Here is a 17,583-nt window from a genome sequence, read left to right on the forward strand (position 1 = left end):
TCTGGTCCTTTATGATGACCATTGTTCTCTGGCAAAGGCCATAACCCAAGTCATACGAATGTACCCCATAATCAGTGAGAGATGGTGTAAACAGTACGCTGCCTGTTATACTTACCCAGAGCAGGTCCATTTACTGGTAGTAAATCCATTGGAGGTTAGAGTTGCCAGTCTTCGTGTTGTGGAGAAAAATGTAGACAATATCTGGGACTCTGTAGGTACTGTGGTCTCTCTGGACATTTTATCAAACATTGCCCAACTCGTCCTCAGGCAAGCAAACTGTCAAGGGAATGTTTGAGCCTGCCTGACGGCCGGAAAGGTCAGCCAGACTCCCAGGTACCTTTTTCTTCCTGTGATAAAGTACTGAAAAATATGGTGTTATCCTTCAAGAATCAGGTGTTATCATTTATCAACATTGGCGGTCATTAACTGTGGGTCTCTAACTTTGGTCTGCTAACTTTATTGATTATGGACTTGTTTTGAAGTTAGGATTAGGATTAGTTTAGAAAGATCCATTCAAATCTTCACCATTGACAAGAAACTGTTAGCCCGGGAATCTGGCCAAGGGGGTAACGGTGGATTTCACACTTAAAGTGGGATAGTTCCACTCTGAATACAGCTCCTGTTTTGTTTTGCATAATTTACCTGGGGTTTGGTACTGGAGCTTCCATGGTTGCATATTCATAATCCTGTTATTGATTGGTGTCAGAAGTAGATTGTTAAATGGAGTCCCAATTGATGCAAGAAATATCTAAAATCTGTGCAAATATGATCCGCTAGTCTGAAGGGTATGCTGGGGTACCTGAAGGACTTTAGAGATGTACTGTATTCTTGGAAAAAGAGGCAGAGATACTACCTCCTTCATCCTCATGCTATTAATTTTGTCCCTAATGCCAAATTACAAAAAGCTCACCATTACAATTTGTCTGGGCTTGAACAGACCACCATAAAAGAATATGTTAACGAAAGTTTACTGAAAGGTCATATCAGTCCTTCTTCCTCCCCTTTAGCTGCTGGATTTTTCTTTGTAATAAGAAAGATGGGGTTCTCTGTTCTTGCCTCAATTTCTGAGAACTAAACAAAATTATGGGTAAAAATACTTACCTGCTTCCACTCATCCCCAACCTATATAATCAGCTTCTGGGGGCCAGGTGGTTTTGTAAACTTGATCTTAGAGGGGCTTACAAGTTTGATACGCATTCGGAAGAGTGATAAGTGGAAAATGGAGTTCTTAGCGTCTGAGGGTCTACTTGAAAATCTTGCCATGCCATTTAAGTTACTAGCACCTGCTATTTTTCTAATTTTTTTGAATGATATTTTCTCTAATTGCATTGGAAGACTTGTTGTGATTTACCTGGATGATATTTTAATTTTCCCGCCCGATTTTGACTCTCACCAGGAACATGTTTGTGCTATATTACAAAGATTGAGAGAGAAATTTGCTAAATTAGATAAATGTGTTTTCTTTCTGTTCAGGGGATTTCATTCTTGAGGTTTATCTTGTCAGCAGAAGGGTTTAAGATAGATCCTGGGAAGGTGCAGGCCATGATTGATTGGGTTCAACAGTCTTCCTATGATTGACAGCTCAGTGTTCAGTCTGGTGCAGGGGCGTCCTGAGCTGTCAGTGTTTTGATTGCCAGCTTGACTCATCAAATTGAGACTGGGAAGTGCTGAGAAGGCCACTCCCTTATTTATTTTAGGGCTACTTTGAGATTGGGAACACTCTGAACTACGATTAAAGGTACCTTCACACTGAACAACTTAACAACGATAACGATAGCGATCCGTGTCGTTGCAGCGTCCTGGATAGCGATATCGTTGTGTTTGACACGCAGCAGCGATCAGGATCCTGCTGTGATATCGTTGGTCGGAGCTAGAAGGCCAGCACCTTATTTCGTCGCTGGATCACCCGCTCACATCGCTGGATCGGTGTGTGTGACACCGATCCAGCGATGTCTTCATTGGTAACCAGGGTAAACATCGGGTTACTAAGCGCAGGGCCGCGCTTAGTAACCCGATATTTACCCTGGTTACCATTGTAAAAGTAAAAAAAAACAAACACTACATACTCACCTTCTGATGTCTGTCACGTCCCCTGGCGTCCGCGCTGCTGCTCAGAGCTTCCTGCACTGAATGTGTCAGTGCCGGCCGTAAAGCAAAGCAAAGCTTTACGGCCGGCGCTTACACAGTGCAGGGAAGCGGACGCCGGGGGATGCGGCAGACACCGGAATGTAAGTATGTAGTGTTTGGTTTTTTTTACATTTACACTGGTAACCAGGGTAAACATCGGGTGACTAAGCGCAGCCCTGCGCTTAGTAACCCGATGTTTACCCTGGTTACCCGGGGACTTCGGCATCGTTGGTCGCTGGAGAGCTGTCTGTGTGACAGCTCTCCAGCGACCACACAACGACGAAACAGCGACGCTGCAGCGATCGGCATCGTTGTCTATATCGCTGCAGCGTCGCTTAATGTGACAGTACCTTAAGAATCAGTTGGTTTGAAACGCGTAAGGCCCTGAGTTTCCTGTGTTATTTGCCTTTTATCTAAATCAATGGTTTTATGCCATAACTTTAACCATGTTATACATTAAAGATTTTTGTTTTTAAATAATTTTTCACCTATGGATCTGTTGCTGGATACCTTTCCTTCCTTAACACATGCATGAACACTTTCCTGGAGTGCTTACTGTCCAGGCCCACTGAACAATGCTGCCTTTGGAAACCAAGTACTTAGACCCTGTGACTCCTCCATCATGTGACTAATCACATGATTGTGACAACACACAGGTCCTGTCAGGGTATGGTGGTGTCGACTCTGCAGGTGGAGATAAGGTGAACATTCTCCCACCTGCTCTATGAATGTCCACATAAAACCAGCCCATTTATGCAACTTTCATTTAAGCTTCAGAACACTTTAGTGTGCTGGAGGAAAATACTCTGGCTTAAAGGGAACATGTCACCCCCAAAATCGAGGGTGAGCTAAGCCCACCGGCATCAGGGCTTATCTACAGCATTCTGTAATGCTGTAGATAAGCCCACGATGTATCCTAAAAGATGAGAAAAAGAGGTTATATTATACTCACCTTGGCGGGCGGTCCGATCCTGTGGGCGTCATGGTCCGGTCCTGGGCCTCCCATCTTCATAGGATGACGTCCTCTTCTGGTCTTCATGCTGCGGCTCCAGCGCAGGCGTACTTTGTCTGCCCTGTTGAGGGCAGAGCAAAGTACTGCAGTGCGCAGGCGCCGGGAAAGGTCAGAGAGGCCCGGCGCCTGTGCACTGCAGTACTTTGCTCTGCCCTCAACAGGGCAGACAAAGTACGCCTGCGCCGGAGCTGCAGCGTGAAGACCAGAAGAGGACGTCATCTGATGAAGATGGAAGGCGCCGGACCGGACCGGACCATGACACCCATCGGACCGGACCGGGACTGCCCCTGGGTGAGTATAATCTAACCTCTTTTTCTTATCTTTTAGGATACATCGGGGGCTTATCTACAGCATTCCAGAATGCTGTAGATAAGCCCCTGATGCTGGTGGGCTTAGCTCACCCTCGATTTTGGGGGTGACAGGTTCCCTTTAATATCACTGATGCCATTAAGCATAGTGACATATTTCTCCCCTCCAGTACTTTACCAGTGATTTTGTTACAATATATATATATATATATATATATATATATATATATATATATATATATACAGTGGGGCAAAAAAGTATTTAGTCATTCAGCAATAGTGCAACTTCCACCACTTAAAAAGATGAGAGGCATCTGTAATTTACATCATAGGTAGACCTCAACTATGGGAGACAAACTGAGAAAAAAAAATCCAGAAAATCACATTGTCTGTTTTTTTATCATTTTATTTGCATATTATGGTGGAAAATAAGTATTTGGTCAGAAACAAACAATCAAGATTTCTGGCTCTCACAGACCTGTAACTTCTTCTTTAAGAGTCTCCTCTTTCCTCCACTCATTACCTGTAGTAATGGCACCTGTTTAAACTTGTTATCAGTATAAAAAGACACCTGTGCACACCCTCAAACAGTCTGACTCCAAACTCCACTATGGTGAAGACCAAAGAGCTGTCAAAGGACACCAGAAACAAAATTGTAGCCCTGCACCAGGCTGGGAAGACTGAATCTGCAATAGCCAACCAGCTTGGAGTGAAGAAATCAACAGTGGGAGCAATAATTAGAAAATGGAAGACATTCAAGACCACTGATAATCTCCCTCGATCTGGGGCTCCACGCAAAATCCCACCCCGTGGGGTCAGAATGATCACAAGAGTGAGCAAAAATCCCAGAACCACGCGGGGGGACCTAGTGAATGAACTGCAGAGAGCTGGGACCAATGTAACAAGGCCTACCATAAGTAACACACTACGCCACCATGGACTCAGATCCTGCAGTGCCAGACGTGTCCCACTGCTTAAGCCAGTACATGTCCGGGCCCATCTGAAGTTTGCTAGAGAGCATTTGGATGATCCAGAGGAGTTTTGGGAGAATGTGCTATGGTCTGATGAAACCAAACTGGAACTGTTTGGTAGAAGCACAACTTGTCGTGTTTAGAGGAAAAAGAATACTGAGTTGCATCCATCAAACACCATACCTACTGTAAAGCATGGTGGTGGAAACATCATGCTTTGGGGCTGTTTCTCTGCAAAGGGGCCAGGACGACTGATCCGGGTACATGAAAGAATGAATGGGGCCATGTATCGTGAGATTTTGAGTGCAAACCTCCTTCCATCAGCAAGGGCATTGAAGATGAAACGTGGCTGGGTCTTTCAACATGACAATGATCCAAAGCACACCGCCAGGGCAACGAAGGAGTGGCTTCGTAAGAAGCATTTCAAGGTCCTGGAGTGGCCTAGCCAGTCTCCAGATCTCAACTCTATAGAAAACCTTTGGAGGGAGTTGAAAGTCCGTGTTGCCAAGCGAAAAGCCAAAAACATCACTGCTCTAGAGGAGATCTGCATGGAGGAATGGGCCAACATACCAACAACAGTGTGTGGCAACCTTGTGAAGACTTACAGAAAACGTTTGACCTCTGTCATTGCCAACAAAGGATATTTTACAAAGTATTGAGATGAAATTTTGTTTCTGACCAAATACTTATTTTCCACCATAATATGCAAATAAAATGATAAAAAAACAGACAATGTGATTTTCTGGATTTTTTTTTCTCAGTTTGTCTCCCATAGTTGTCTACCTATGATGTAAATTACAGACGCCTCTCATCTTTTTAAGTGGTGGAACTTGCACTATTGCTGAATGACTAAATACTTTTTTGCCCCACTGTATCACTGTATATATATATATATATATACAGTACAGACCAAAAGTTTGGACACACATTCTCATTTAAAGATTTTTCTGTATTTTCATGACTATGAAAACTGTGCATTCACACTGAAGGCATCAAAACTATGAATTAACACATGTGGAATTATATACTTAACGAAAAAGTGTGAAAACTGAAATTATGTCTTATATTCTAGGTTCTTCAAAGTAGCCACCTTTTGCTTTGATGACTGCTTTGCACACTCTTGGCATTCTGTTGATGAGCTTCAAGAGGTAGTCACCGGGAATGGTCTTCCAACAATCTTGAAGGAGTTGCCAGAGATGCTTAGCACTTGTTGGCCCTTTTGCCTTCACTCTGCGGTCCAGCTCACCCCAAACCATCTCGATTGGGTTCAGGTCTGGTGACTGTGGAGGACAGGTCATCTGGCATAGCACCCCATCACTCTCCTTCTTGGTCAAATAGCCCTTACACAGCCTGGAGGTGTGTTTGGGGTCATTATCTTGTTGAAAAATAATTGATGGTCCAACTAAAAGCAAACCGGATGGAATAGCATGCCGCTGCAAGATGCTGTGGTAGCCATGCTGGTTCAGTATGCCTTCAATTTTGAATAAATCCCCAACAGTGTCACCAGCAAAGCACCCCCACACCATCACACCTCCTCCTCCATGCTTCATGGTGGGAAGCAGGCATGTAGAGTTCATCCGTTCACCTTTTCTGCATCGCACAAAGACAAAGTGATTGGAACCAAAGATCTCAAGTTTGGACTCATCAGACCAAAGCACAGATTTCCACTGGTCTAATGTCCATTCCTTGTGTTCTTTAGCCCAAACAAGTCTCTTCTGCTTGTTGCCTGTCCTTAGCAGTGGTTTCCTAGCAGCTATTTTACCATGAAGGCCTGCTGCACAAAGTCTCCTCTTAACAGTTGTTGTAGAGATGTGTCTGTGTGGCATTGACCTGGTCTCTAATCTGAGCTGCTGTTAACCTGCGATTTCTGAGGCTGGTGACTCGGATAAACTTATCCTCAGAAGCAGAGGTGACTCTTAGTCTTCCTTTCCTGGGGCGGTCCTCATGTGAGCCAGTTTCTTTGTAGCGCTTGATGGTTTTTGCCACTGCACTTGGGGCCACTTTCAAAGTTTTCCCAATTTTTTCGGACTGACCTTCATTTCTTAACGTAATGATGGCCACTCGTTTTTCTATACTTAGCTGCTTTTTTTTTTCCATAGTACAAATTCTAACAGTCTATTCAGTAGGACTATCAGCTGTGTATCCACCAGACTTCTGCACAACACAACTGATGGTCCCAACCCCATTTATAAGGCAAGAAATCCCACTTATTAAACCTGACAGGGCACACCTGTGAATTGAAAACCATTCCCGGTGACTACCTCTTGAAGCTCATCAAGAGAATGCCAAGAATGTGCAAAATATTTAGAATTGAGAGTCCTCAGTGGTTGATACCTTTTAATGGCTAACTGAATGGCTTTCAGTTAGCCATTAAAAGGTATCAACCACTGAGGACTCTCAATTCTAAATATTTTTCTATCTACTGGCTAACACGGTACCAAGATATATTTCTTTCCTGTATAAGAATGTGCAAAGCAGTCATCAAAGCAAAAGGTGGCTACTTTGAAGAACCTAGAATATAAGACATAATTTCAGTTGTTTCACACTTTTTTGTTAAGTATATAATTCCACATGTGTTAATTCATAGTTTTGATGCCTTCAGTGTGAATGTACAATTTGCATAGTCATGAAAATACAGAAAAATCTTTAAATGAGAATGCGTGTCCAAACTTTTGGTCTGTACTGTAATATATATATATTGTGGTGATACGCTACCTGAGTGTGTTGGGGGACACTCGCTTGGCATAGGATTCAAGCACTCAGGCACGGTACCTCACACAAATCTGGTCAAATCTGGTTTATTAAACTTCATAAACCACATGACAAACAGTCTATTTCATTTTGTCCATGAACTTATCACGACCACCAGTCTGTTCATGCAGCAGATAAACTTCTCTGCCATATATTACAATCCCCTTGTCCGGGGTTACCTTTCAGGAGTTCCACTCCTCATGCTGACTTCACGTCAGTCCCAGGTCCTCAACACAGACCGTCCAGGTCTATGGTCTCCAGGTGCTTCCAGGACGACTCCACTCCCAGGAGCCTCCAACACTGACCGTCCAGGTCTATGGTCTCTAGGTGCTTCCAGGACGACTCTACTCCCAGGAGCCTCCAACACTGACCGTCCAGGTCTACGGTCTCTAGGTGCTTCCAGGACGACTCCACTCCCAGGAGCCTCCAACACTGACCGTCCAGGTCTACGGTCTCTAGGTGCTTCCAGGATGACTCCACTCCCAGGAGCCTCCAACACTGACCGTCCAGGTCTACGGTCTCTAGGTGCTTTCAGGATGACTCCACTCCCAGGAGCCTCCAACACTGACCATCCAGGACCTACAGCAGACAGGCCACTCTGCAGTGTCCAGCCAGGACACATGGAAGTGTGTCCACCCTGACAGACTCCCAAAACACTCACACCATGTGCTACACACACCTCCTTTACATAGGTGTAACCACACCCAGGTACCTGTCACATGGCCAGTCAGGTGAGCGTGACATCACCACAGGTCCTTAAACACAAAACCATCTTAGGTGTTCAGACACACCTCTTTGGGTGGGTTTGTAGGTGACTGGACCCACCCATCTCTCCAATCACCTGGAAGCCTTCCCAATGTAAACAAAACCCTCAGCAGTAGATCTGCTTGAGCAAAACATACCCAGGCTTCCATCACAGGGCCACCCACCTCTGCGATACATACCGGCCATTCACAACACTGCCAGTCACTGTTTCATCACAATTATGCTTCCAAGTGCATCTTGAAGTGCACAGACAGCGCCCCCTGGCTGTAACATTGGTCACTGCACCACAATACACACACACACACACACACACACACACACACACACACACACACACACACACACACACACACACACACACACACCATATGCAATTTATTGATGGTCTGTATATTTTTATCTGTTAGTCAGCTGCTTTGCAAAGACACAGGAGTAATAAATGCTGGAGATTCTGTAAACTTTACCCAACTGGCACAAACCCTCCAGACGTTAGCAGATGAGGGCGCTGACAGCTTTTACAGTGGTTTCATAGCAAAGAAAATGGTAGAAGATCTCCAACATCAAGGTGAGCTAAAAAAAACCAAAACCCTAGTGTTAAACAATTAACTGTTGCTTACATTTCTCGCTAATATGATACATTTTCCAGTTTCTTATTATTCTGCAGCGCCTTTTCTTGTTAACTAATTATCAAAATGTTCTTTACCTGATCTCATTCTGGCATTAGGGAGCAGTCTTACACTGGAAGACTTCCGAAATTACAAGGTGCAAATTGTAAGACCATTAAATGTAACTCTAAAAGACTACAAGTTGTATACACCACCAGCACCGGCAGGAGGTGGTGTTCTCAGTTTCATCCTAAATGTCCTTGAAGGTAAGATCACAAAATTACAAGTTTCTTGAGATGGAATAGTAGCAAGAGCCTAAAAATGTAAATATAATTTTTTTTGTTGTTTTGAAATTTAAAACTGTATTTGTTAAAGGGAATATTTACATATCCAGATTAGTTAAAATGTTATAGCAGTGGGACATCGATTCTAGAGGTTGCCATACATATTGTACTTAAATTTGTTATATCGCCATATTTTTGAAAGAATCATCTATTCTTTAGCCAACATAGGTTTTTACTTTGTTTTTCACATAAAAAAATACAATACAACACTGTTCATAATACCATCAGATAAACAGAAATTTAATAAGTTCCCAACATAGTCCCTCATATCCAAATCGGAGAAAGAAATAGAAAATAAAAAATCTTCAAATTTTCAGACTGACCATAGAAACCCACAAGTCAAAAATCTTTATGAATATATCCATCTTGTTAAAGGGAATCTATCACCGGGTTTTTGCTACTCCATCTGAGAGAAGCATGATATAGAACCAGAGATAGACGGAGATGTGGATTCCGGTGATGTATCACTTATTTGTTTATGTAGAATAGTTTTTATAAATTGTTTTATCAGCTGTAGATTGTCACTATAGGACTAGTATACATGCTGTCAGGTAGTCCAACCACACTTTCTGGTCCTACAGGCTTAATATAGTAATATAGAGCCCTTTATAACTCCACATAATGACAATCATTTCCATTTCCATTTGACTTGATTTCCCCCCCCCCCCAAAGTGCAAAATGAGGGATTAACTGATAATTGCATCTCTGCAGTCTTATTAATAAATTAAATGACCTGTGACCATTTTTTCACAGAACGGCTGAATACCTGATTTTGTATTTGATAAGCATTTCGGGCAGTTTTGGGGATCTCTGTTTTTCATTTTATGGTGAAGACTAAGGGCATAAAATAATCTTTAAATAAAAAAAATACTGGGATATTCGGCATAAGATAGTGGGGAAGATCTCTATAACTACATTAATATTCCCTAGAATACAGTTGTGCTCAAAAGTTTACATACCCCGGCAGAATTTTTTCTTTCCTGGCCTTTTTTCAGAGAATATTAATGATAACACCAAAACTTTTTCTCCACTCATGGTTAGTGGTTGGGTGAAGCCATTTATTGTCAAACTACTGTGCTTTCTCTGACAACACAAAACATCCCAGTGACCCTACTCAAAAGTTCACATACCCCATTTCTTAATACCATGTATTGCCCCCTCTAACATCAATGACAGTTTGAAGTCTTTTGCGGTAGTTGTGGATGAGGTTCTTTATTTTCTCAGATGGTAAAGCTGCCCACTTTTCTTGGCAAAAAGCCTCCAGTTCCTGTAAATTCTTGGGCTGTCTAGCATGAAGTGCACGCTTGAGATCTCCCCAGAATGGCTCAATGATATTGAAGTCAGGAGACTGAGATGGCCACTCCAGAACCTTCACTTTGTTGTGCTGTAGCCAATGACAGGTCGACTTGGCCTTGTGTTTTGGATCGTTGTCAAGTTGTAACATCCAAGTACATCCCATGCGCAGCTTCCGAGCTGATGAGTGCAAATTTGCCTCCAGCATTTCCTGATAACGTGCTGCATTCATCTTTCCTTCAACTTTGACCAAGTTTCCTGTGCCTTTGTAGCTCACACATCCCCCAAACATCAGCGATCCACCTTTGTGCTTTACAGTAGGAATGGTGTTCCTTTCATCATATGCCATGTTGACCTCTCTCCAAATGTAACATTTATGGTTGTGGCCAAAAAGTAAAATTTTAGTCTCATCACTCCAAATTACCTTGTTCCAGAAGTTTTGAGGCTTGTCTCTGTGCTGTTTAGCATATTGTAGGTGAGATACTTTGTGGCATTAATGGCTTTCTTGTGGTGACTCAACCATACAGCCCATTTTTCTTCAAGTGCCTCCTTATTGTGCATCTTAAAATAGGCACACAGCTAGTTTCCAGAGAATCCAGTATTTCAGCTGATGTTATTTGTGGGTTTTTCTTTGCATCTCGAACAATTTTCCTGTCAGTTGTGAATGACATTTTTGTTGGTCTACCTGACCATAGTTTTGGTTTTACAGAGCCCCTGATTTTCCATTTGTTAATCACAGTTTGAACGCTGCTGACTGGCATTATCAATTCCTTGGATATCATTTTGTTTCCCTTTTCTGTTTTTTACAGTTCGACTACCTTTTCCTGTAGGTCCATTGACAGTTCTTTTGCTTTCCCCATGACTCACAATCCAGAAACGTCAGTGGCTGGATGAAAGATGCAAGAGTCTGTCTGGATCCCAGAAACTCACTCAGCTTTTATGCACACACATTGATTACAAGGAAACGGGTTACAGGTGAGGATGTTACCATTAGTAGCCATTCAAACCCATATGTGCCAACTTCTGTGCATGTTATCAGGCCAAAATCACCAGGGTATATAAACTTGATCAAGGTCATTTGGATGTTTTGGGCTGTCAATATGATTTAAAAAGAGAAAACACAGTAGTTTGACAATAAATGGCTTCACCCAACCACTAACCATGAGTGGAAAAAAAGTTTTGGTGTTATCATTCATATTCCCTGAAAAAAGGTCAAGAAAGCAAAAATATATACAGGACTGCCAGGTATTATAAAATGTATCCTCTAAACTTGTGTTTCCTACAAGTAGTGTTTCCTACAAGTAGTTTCTTCATACATAGTATATAGTGATGAGCGAATATACTCGTTACTCGAGATTTCCCGAGCATGCTCGGGTGTCCTCCAAGTATTTTTTAGTGCTCGGAGATTTAGTTTTCATCACCGCAGCTGAATGATTTATATCTGTTAGCCAGCTTGATTACATGTGGGGATTCCCTAGCAACCAGGCAACCCCCACATGTACTTATGCTGGCTAACAGATGTAAATCATTCAGCTGCGGCGATGAAAACTCTCGAGTAACGAGCATATTCGCTCATCACTAATTGTATATTAGAAACAATAGCTCCTCTTACTGCCTCACATAATAATGCCCACCATTATGCCCTTCTCGTAATAATAATGCCTACTTTGTGCCCTCTAGATGGTAAAATTGCTTCCTAGAATATATTAATGCCCTCTGCAAATTCCCTAAAAAACAGTGTCCACATTTTGCCCCTAGAAATTATTAGTGCTCTTGTGCACGTTTGACTGCCACAGTACTCTTAAGTGCCACTATAGCAATAATGTTTCTTAAATGTGCACTTAACATCTAATAATGTCCCCTGAGGCCCCAACATACAGCTTCTATATGTACACTATGATGAGCCCAAAGCTCCCCTATACACAGTATGGTGAGCCAACAGCTCATCTATGCACAGTATAATGCACCCACAGCTCCTCTATAAACACAACTGCCCTCTACACAGTATAATGAACCCACAACTTCCCTATACACAGTATGGAGGGCCCAAAGCTCTGCTATACATGGTATGGTGGGCCCACAGCTCACCTATACACAGTATAATGGGCCTACAGCTCCACTACACACAGTATTATGGGCCCACAGCTCAACCTACACATAGTACGATGCCCCAATGCTCTTCCAAAACACAGTGTTATTACCCCCACACTAGCCATCAGATTTTATAATGACCCCTAAACTGTATAATGCCCCCCATATTAGCTCCCAAACTGTATAAAGGCCCCACATTACTTTCCAAGCTGTATAATGGCCCCCACATTAGCTCCCACACTGTGTAATAGCCCTTGCATTAATTCATAAGCTGTATAATGTCCCCCACATTAGCTCCCACACTGTATAATTAGCCCTGCATTAGTCCTCAGGCTGTATTATAGCCCCCGTGTTAGTCTGCAATCTGTATAATGGCCCCTGCAATGGTCCACAAGCTGTATAATGGCCACTGCATTAGTCCACAAACTATATAATGGTACCTGCATTAGTCCCCAATCTGTATAATGGCCCCTGCATTAGTCCCCAATCTGTATAATGGCCCCTGCATTAGTCCCCAAGGTATATAATGGCCCCTGCATTAGTCCCCAAGCTGTATAGTGGCCTCTTCATTAGTCCACAAGAGCAGTACTTAAAATAGGATGCAGGTCACAGAAGGCTCAATGACCTGTTTAAAACCACAAGGATTAAGATGAAGACAGAGCACCAACTCACAGGCCCTCCCCGCAGCACGAGAATCTCATTAACTGAAAATAAAGATTAAACAAGAACCATAAGACGGATTTCTTCAACTTAGGTATTATTTTAATCAGTATAACAGCGCCAAACTGACAATGCTTGTAGTTTACTTAGCAAAATCCTGATGACAGGTTTGCTTTAAAAAGTAACTAACTTTTTATATATAATTATTGATCAGTCTTTGCAAAGTTATGAATTTTTGTAATATACTTCATTAGCCCATTTGGCTCCTTCCCTCCCAAACACTATGGTGCAGCGCTGTTTCTGTTCCCAGTTCAAGCTCTTTTCATCTGCTGCTCAGCATGATCTCACACTCATTTCGAACAGTCAAAGTTCTTTTCCTTTCTATACCCCCCACTAATATGAAAGGGAAAGTCATGCAACAGATTATTTGAATGCAGTGTATGAATTTGGCTGCCATCACACTAGCAGTATTTGGTCAGTATTTTACATCAGTATTTGTAAGCCAAAACCAGGAGTGGAACAAATAGAGGAAAAGTATAACAGAAACATATGCACCACTTCTGCATTTATCACCCACTCCTGGTTTTGGCTTACAAATACTGAGGTAAAATACTGACCAAATACTGCTAGTGTGACGGCAGCCTTTTGCTAAGCAGCAGTTCAAAGGAGTTTTTAAAGGAGCTTGACCTGGACATTGAATTAGTATGCAGCATAGCGTCTGGGAGAGAAGAAGACAAAATAAGATAATGAAGTGTGCTACAAAAATTGATAAATTATATAAGTTACTTTTTAAGTATAGAATCCTTAATCTTCCTCACTGTTATATAGACATTTGCTCTTAGAGCTCAGGACAATCATTCCACAACTAAGATACAGCAGGTGTGACAGTGTCACACAATCCCCAAGATAGCCAGTGCTGACACCACTGGAATGGCGCTGGCACTGGAGGTGAGTTTAAACATTATTATTTTGTTAGAGGGAAAAATAGGGATTGAATAGAGGTTGTCTGAGAAGTGGACAACCTCTTTATTGGTTTCTATTACTTTAAAGAAGTGTACTCTGCATACAATGTCACAAGAACATTAGGTTTACGTGACCTAAACATGGTCCAAGGTGTCCTGTAAATCATATTGAGTTAGACTGAAGTAGGTTGTGAATTCCAGGCAATGAGGCAAACAGTGACAGCACAACAGGCTCCAGATGTAAAAATCTTTGTAACTTGGGAGACCATGAATGTTCAGAATGTTCCTGGAACACTGTCTGCTGCTGCACATGTAAGCAGGCAAAGACAGTTTGGGGATCTTTGTCCACACCCTCAACTCTTTGTCCCAGATGTTTTATTTGCGCTTTAAATGTCTCCATCAATGCCTAACAGGAACACATATTGTTCAATATCCTCTTAAAATGGTTGGCCAGGGTTAGGCTATGTGATTGCAGACTTGTGAATCCTCACATCGTTTGCACTGCATGCTGTGAGTATTCTCTGGTGCCGATGCTGGGAGCTAGAGGGAGCGGGACCACAAGTTTGTGATTTGCATACAGTACAGACCAAAAGTTTGGACACACCTTCTCATTTAAAGATTTTTCTGTATTTTCATGACTATGAAAATTGTACATTCACACTGAAGGCATCAAAACTATGAAATAACACATATGGAATTATATACTTAACAAAAAAGTGTGAAACAACTGAAATTATGTCTTATATTCTAGGTTCTTCAACGTAGCCACCTTTTTGCTTTGATGACTGCTTTGCACACTCTTGACATTCTCTTGATGAGCTTGAAGAGGTAGTCACCGGGAATGGTCTTCCAACAATCTTGAAGGAGTTCCCAGGGATGCTTAGCACTTGGCATAGCACCCCATCACTCTCCCTCTTGGTCAAATAGCCCTTACACAGCCTGGAGGTGTGTTTGGGGTCATTATCTTGTTGAAAAATAATTGATGGTCCAACTAAGCGCAAACCGGATGGAATAGCATGCCGCTGCAAGATGCTGTGGTAGCCATGCTGGTTCAGTATACCTTCAATTTTGAATAAATCCCCAACAGTGTCACCAGCACAGCACCCCCACACCATCACACCTCCTCCTCCGTGCTTCACGGTGGGAACCAGGCATGTAGAGTCCATCCGTTCACCTTTTCTGCGTCGCACAAAGACACGGTGGTTGGAACCAAAGATCTCAAATTTGGACTCATCAGACCAAAGCACAGATTTCCACTGGTCTAATGTCCATTCCTTGTGTTCTTTAGCCCAAACAAGTCTCTTCTGCTTGTTGCCTGTCCTTAGCAGTGGTTTCCTAGCAACTATTTTACCATGAAGGCCTGCTGCACAAAGTCTCCTCTTAACAGTTGTTGTAGAGATGTGTCTGCTGCTAGAACTCTGTGTGGCATTGACCTGGTCTCTAATCTGAGCTGCTGTTAATCTGCGATTTCTGAGGCTGGTGACTCGGATAAACTTATCCTCAGAAGCAGAGGTGACTCTTGGTCTTCCCTTCCTGGGGCGGTCCTCATTGAGCCAGTTTCGTTGTAGCACTTGATGGCTTTTGCCACTGCACTTGGGGCCACTTTCAAAGTTTTCCCAATTTTTCAGACTGACTGACCTTCATTTCTTAAAGTAATGATGGCCACTCGTTATTCTTTACTTAGCTGCTTTTTTCTTGCCATAATACAAATTCTAACAGTCTATTCAGTAGGACTGTCAGCTGGCTGTGTATCCACCAGACTTCTGCACAACACAACTGATGGTCCCAACCCCATTTATAAGGCAAGAAATCCCACTTTTTAAACCTGACAGGGCACACCTGTGAATTGAAAACAATTCCCGGTGACTACCTCTTGAAGCTCATCAAGAGAAAGCCAAGAGTGTGCAAAGCAGTCATCAAAGCAAAAGGTGGCTACTTAGAAGAACCTAGAATATAAGACATAATTTCAGGTGTTTCACACTTTTTTGTTAAGTATATAATTCCACATGTGTTAAATCATAATTTTGATGCCTTCAGTGTAAATGTACAATTTTCATAGTCATGAAAATACAGAAAAATCTTTAAATGAGAAGGTGTGTCCAAACTTTTGGTCTGTACTGTACATGCGGTCATGTGCTGACTAGACGTGTGCGGCCTTGCTCAATACAAGTGTATTGAGTGAGGCCAAAAATGTCTAGTCAGAATGTGGCCAGAAATATGCAAATCGCATACTTGTGGTAACATGCCCACCAGCTCACGGCACATGCACCGGAGAATCTTCAAAGTGTGCACAGACTTGGATAAGGCCAAAGAACACCATTAATTTCCTTTACTTACCCAGAGAATTAATGTGATCTCTTTAACGGGTATATTCAAGTTGCCTCTTGGCAACTCAGAACTATGAAGTCTCTATACTTCTTGGTTGCATGTTGTAGGGTGGAGATGGGCTCTGTCTGCTCATCCGCATAATGGACCGATGCTGCCTACTATTTACATATACTAAAAATAACTAAAAATTACTCAACAGGAAACATACCCCCAGAATAATATATAGTCGAGGGACAAAAAAGTAAGAGGCATGAAAATTGTGACTAAATAAAAGGACAACCAAAAACACAAACACATAAAAGGGTGAAAAGGACACGAAAATGGTAATATGCAAACAATACAAAAATGGAGGGGAAGGGTAATGGTAATAAGCACACAACACAAAAATAGAGGGGAAGGAACAAGATATTGGTAATGAGCACACAACACAAAAAAGGAGGGGAAGGGATGAAATAATAATAATAAGCACACAACACAAAAATAGAGAGGAAGGAACAAGATATTGGTAATAAGAGCACAAGCGCACACTGTTAACCAGAACATAGATTAATATTGGGTCCATGTACTGTCCGTTTTCTACATGTAGAAAACAGAGACAAAAAAAATGTGTTCTTGAAAATGAAGCACCTAAAGGATTGGAGGTGGATGCGTGCTGCCAGCATGATTGCTGACTGCCTGTTTCCCTGGTAATGTTTTCCGTCAATTGAATTAGCTTGTCTTACGAAAAAAAATTGTTAGTAAGAAAAAAGGTGGAAATGATTCAACTGAAATTATATCTTTGTAAAGTAATAAAACAAAACAATGTACGAAGAACGGAAAGGAAGAGTGTATAATGCAGCATTATAGCAACTAACTAACAGGTAATTTAGGGTATGGTCGCTTAGTGCGCTGACACATGTGGTTGGGTGAATTAGCACCGGAGTTTACAATAACACTGAGGAATTAACAGTATGGTGCTCTTCCTGCCCCTGCAGGCAGGATTGGCTTTTGGCCACATGCGGCAGCATAGCGTACAACTGAACCTGTATAGTATAAAAAGCAGATGTAAACACTATAAAATATGTGTAAAGATTGTTTTACAGAATAGCTGAAATAAAAGGAATAACTGTGTAACTGAGGAATGTAACTGAGTAGGAACCTTGCATTTTTATGTTATATGTGAACTAAAATTTAGATTTCATATCTAAAATCTGACATAATTTTTTAGGCTATCATTTTGATCAGAGTGCAATGAGTAAAGTACCTGACCAAATAACAACCTACCATCGCATAGCAGAAGCCTGGAAATTTGCAAACGGGCACAGAGATAAACTTACAAATCCTGAGACATCTGCCAACATGCAAAAGGTATGATTATGCATAAAAT

The 17,583-nt window shown here is 42.0% G+C and overlaps 1 protein-coding gene across 1 annotated transcript in view; it reads left to right on the top strand.

Moving 5' to 3' along the window:
• Nucleotides 1-17,583, top strand: part of GGT5 (gamma-glutamyltransferase 5) — a 143,708-nt gene that overhangs the window by 69,719 nt on the left and 56,406 nt on the right. The window contains exons 5-7 of the mRNA XM_077293607.1: nucleotides 8,342-8,499; nucleotides 8,659-8,805; nucleotides 17,425-17,564. Of these exons, the coding sequence (XP_077149722.1) occupies nucleotides 8,342-8,499; nucleotides 8,659-8,805; nucleotides 17,425-17,564 (445 nt within the window). The remainder of the gene's footprint in view (nucleotides 1-8,341; nucleotides 8,500-8,658; nucleotides 8,806-17,424; nucleotides 17,565-17,583) is intronic.

Source organism: Ranitomeya variabilis, chromosome 1 (genome assembly GCF_051348905.1).
Source record: "Ranitomeya variabilis isolate aRanVar5 chromosome 1, aRanVar5.hap1, whole genome shotgun sequence".
NCBI classification, from domain to species: domain Eukaryota; kingdom Metazoa; phylum Chordata; class Amphibia; order Anura; family Dendrobatidae; genus Ranitomeya; species Ranitomeya variabilis.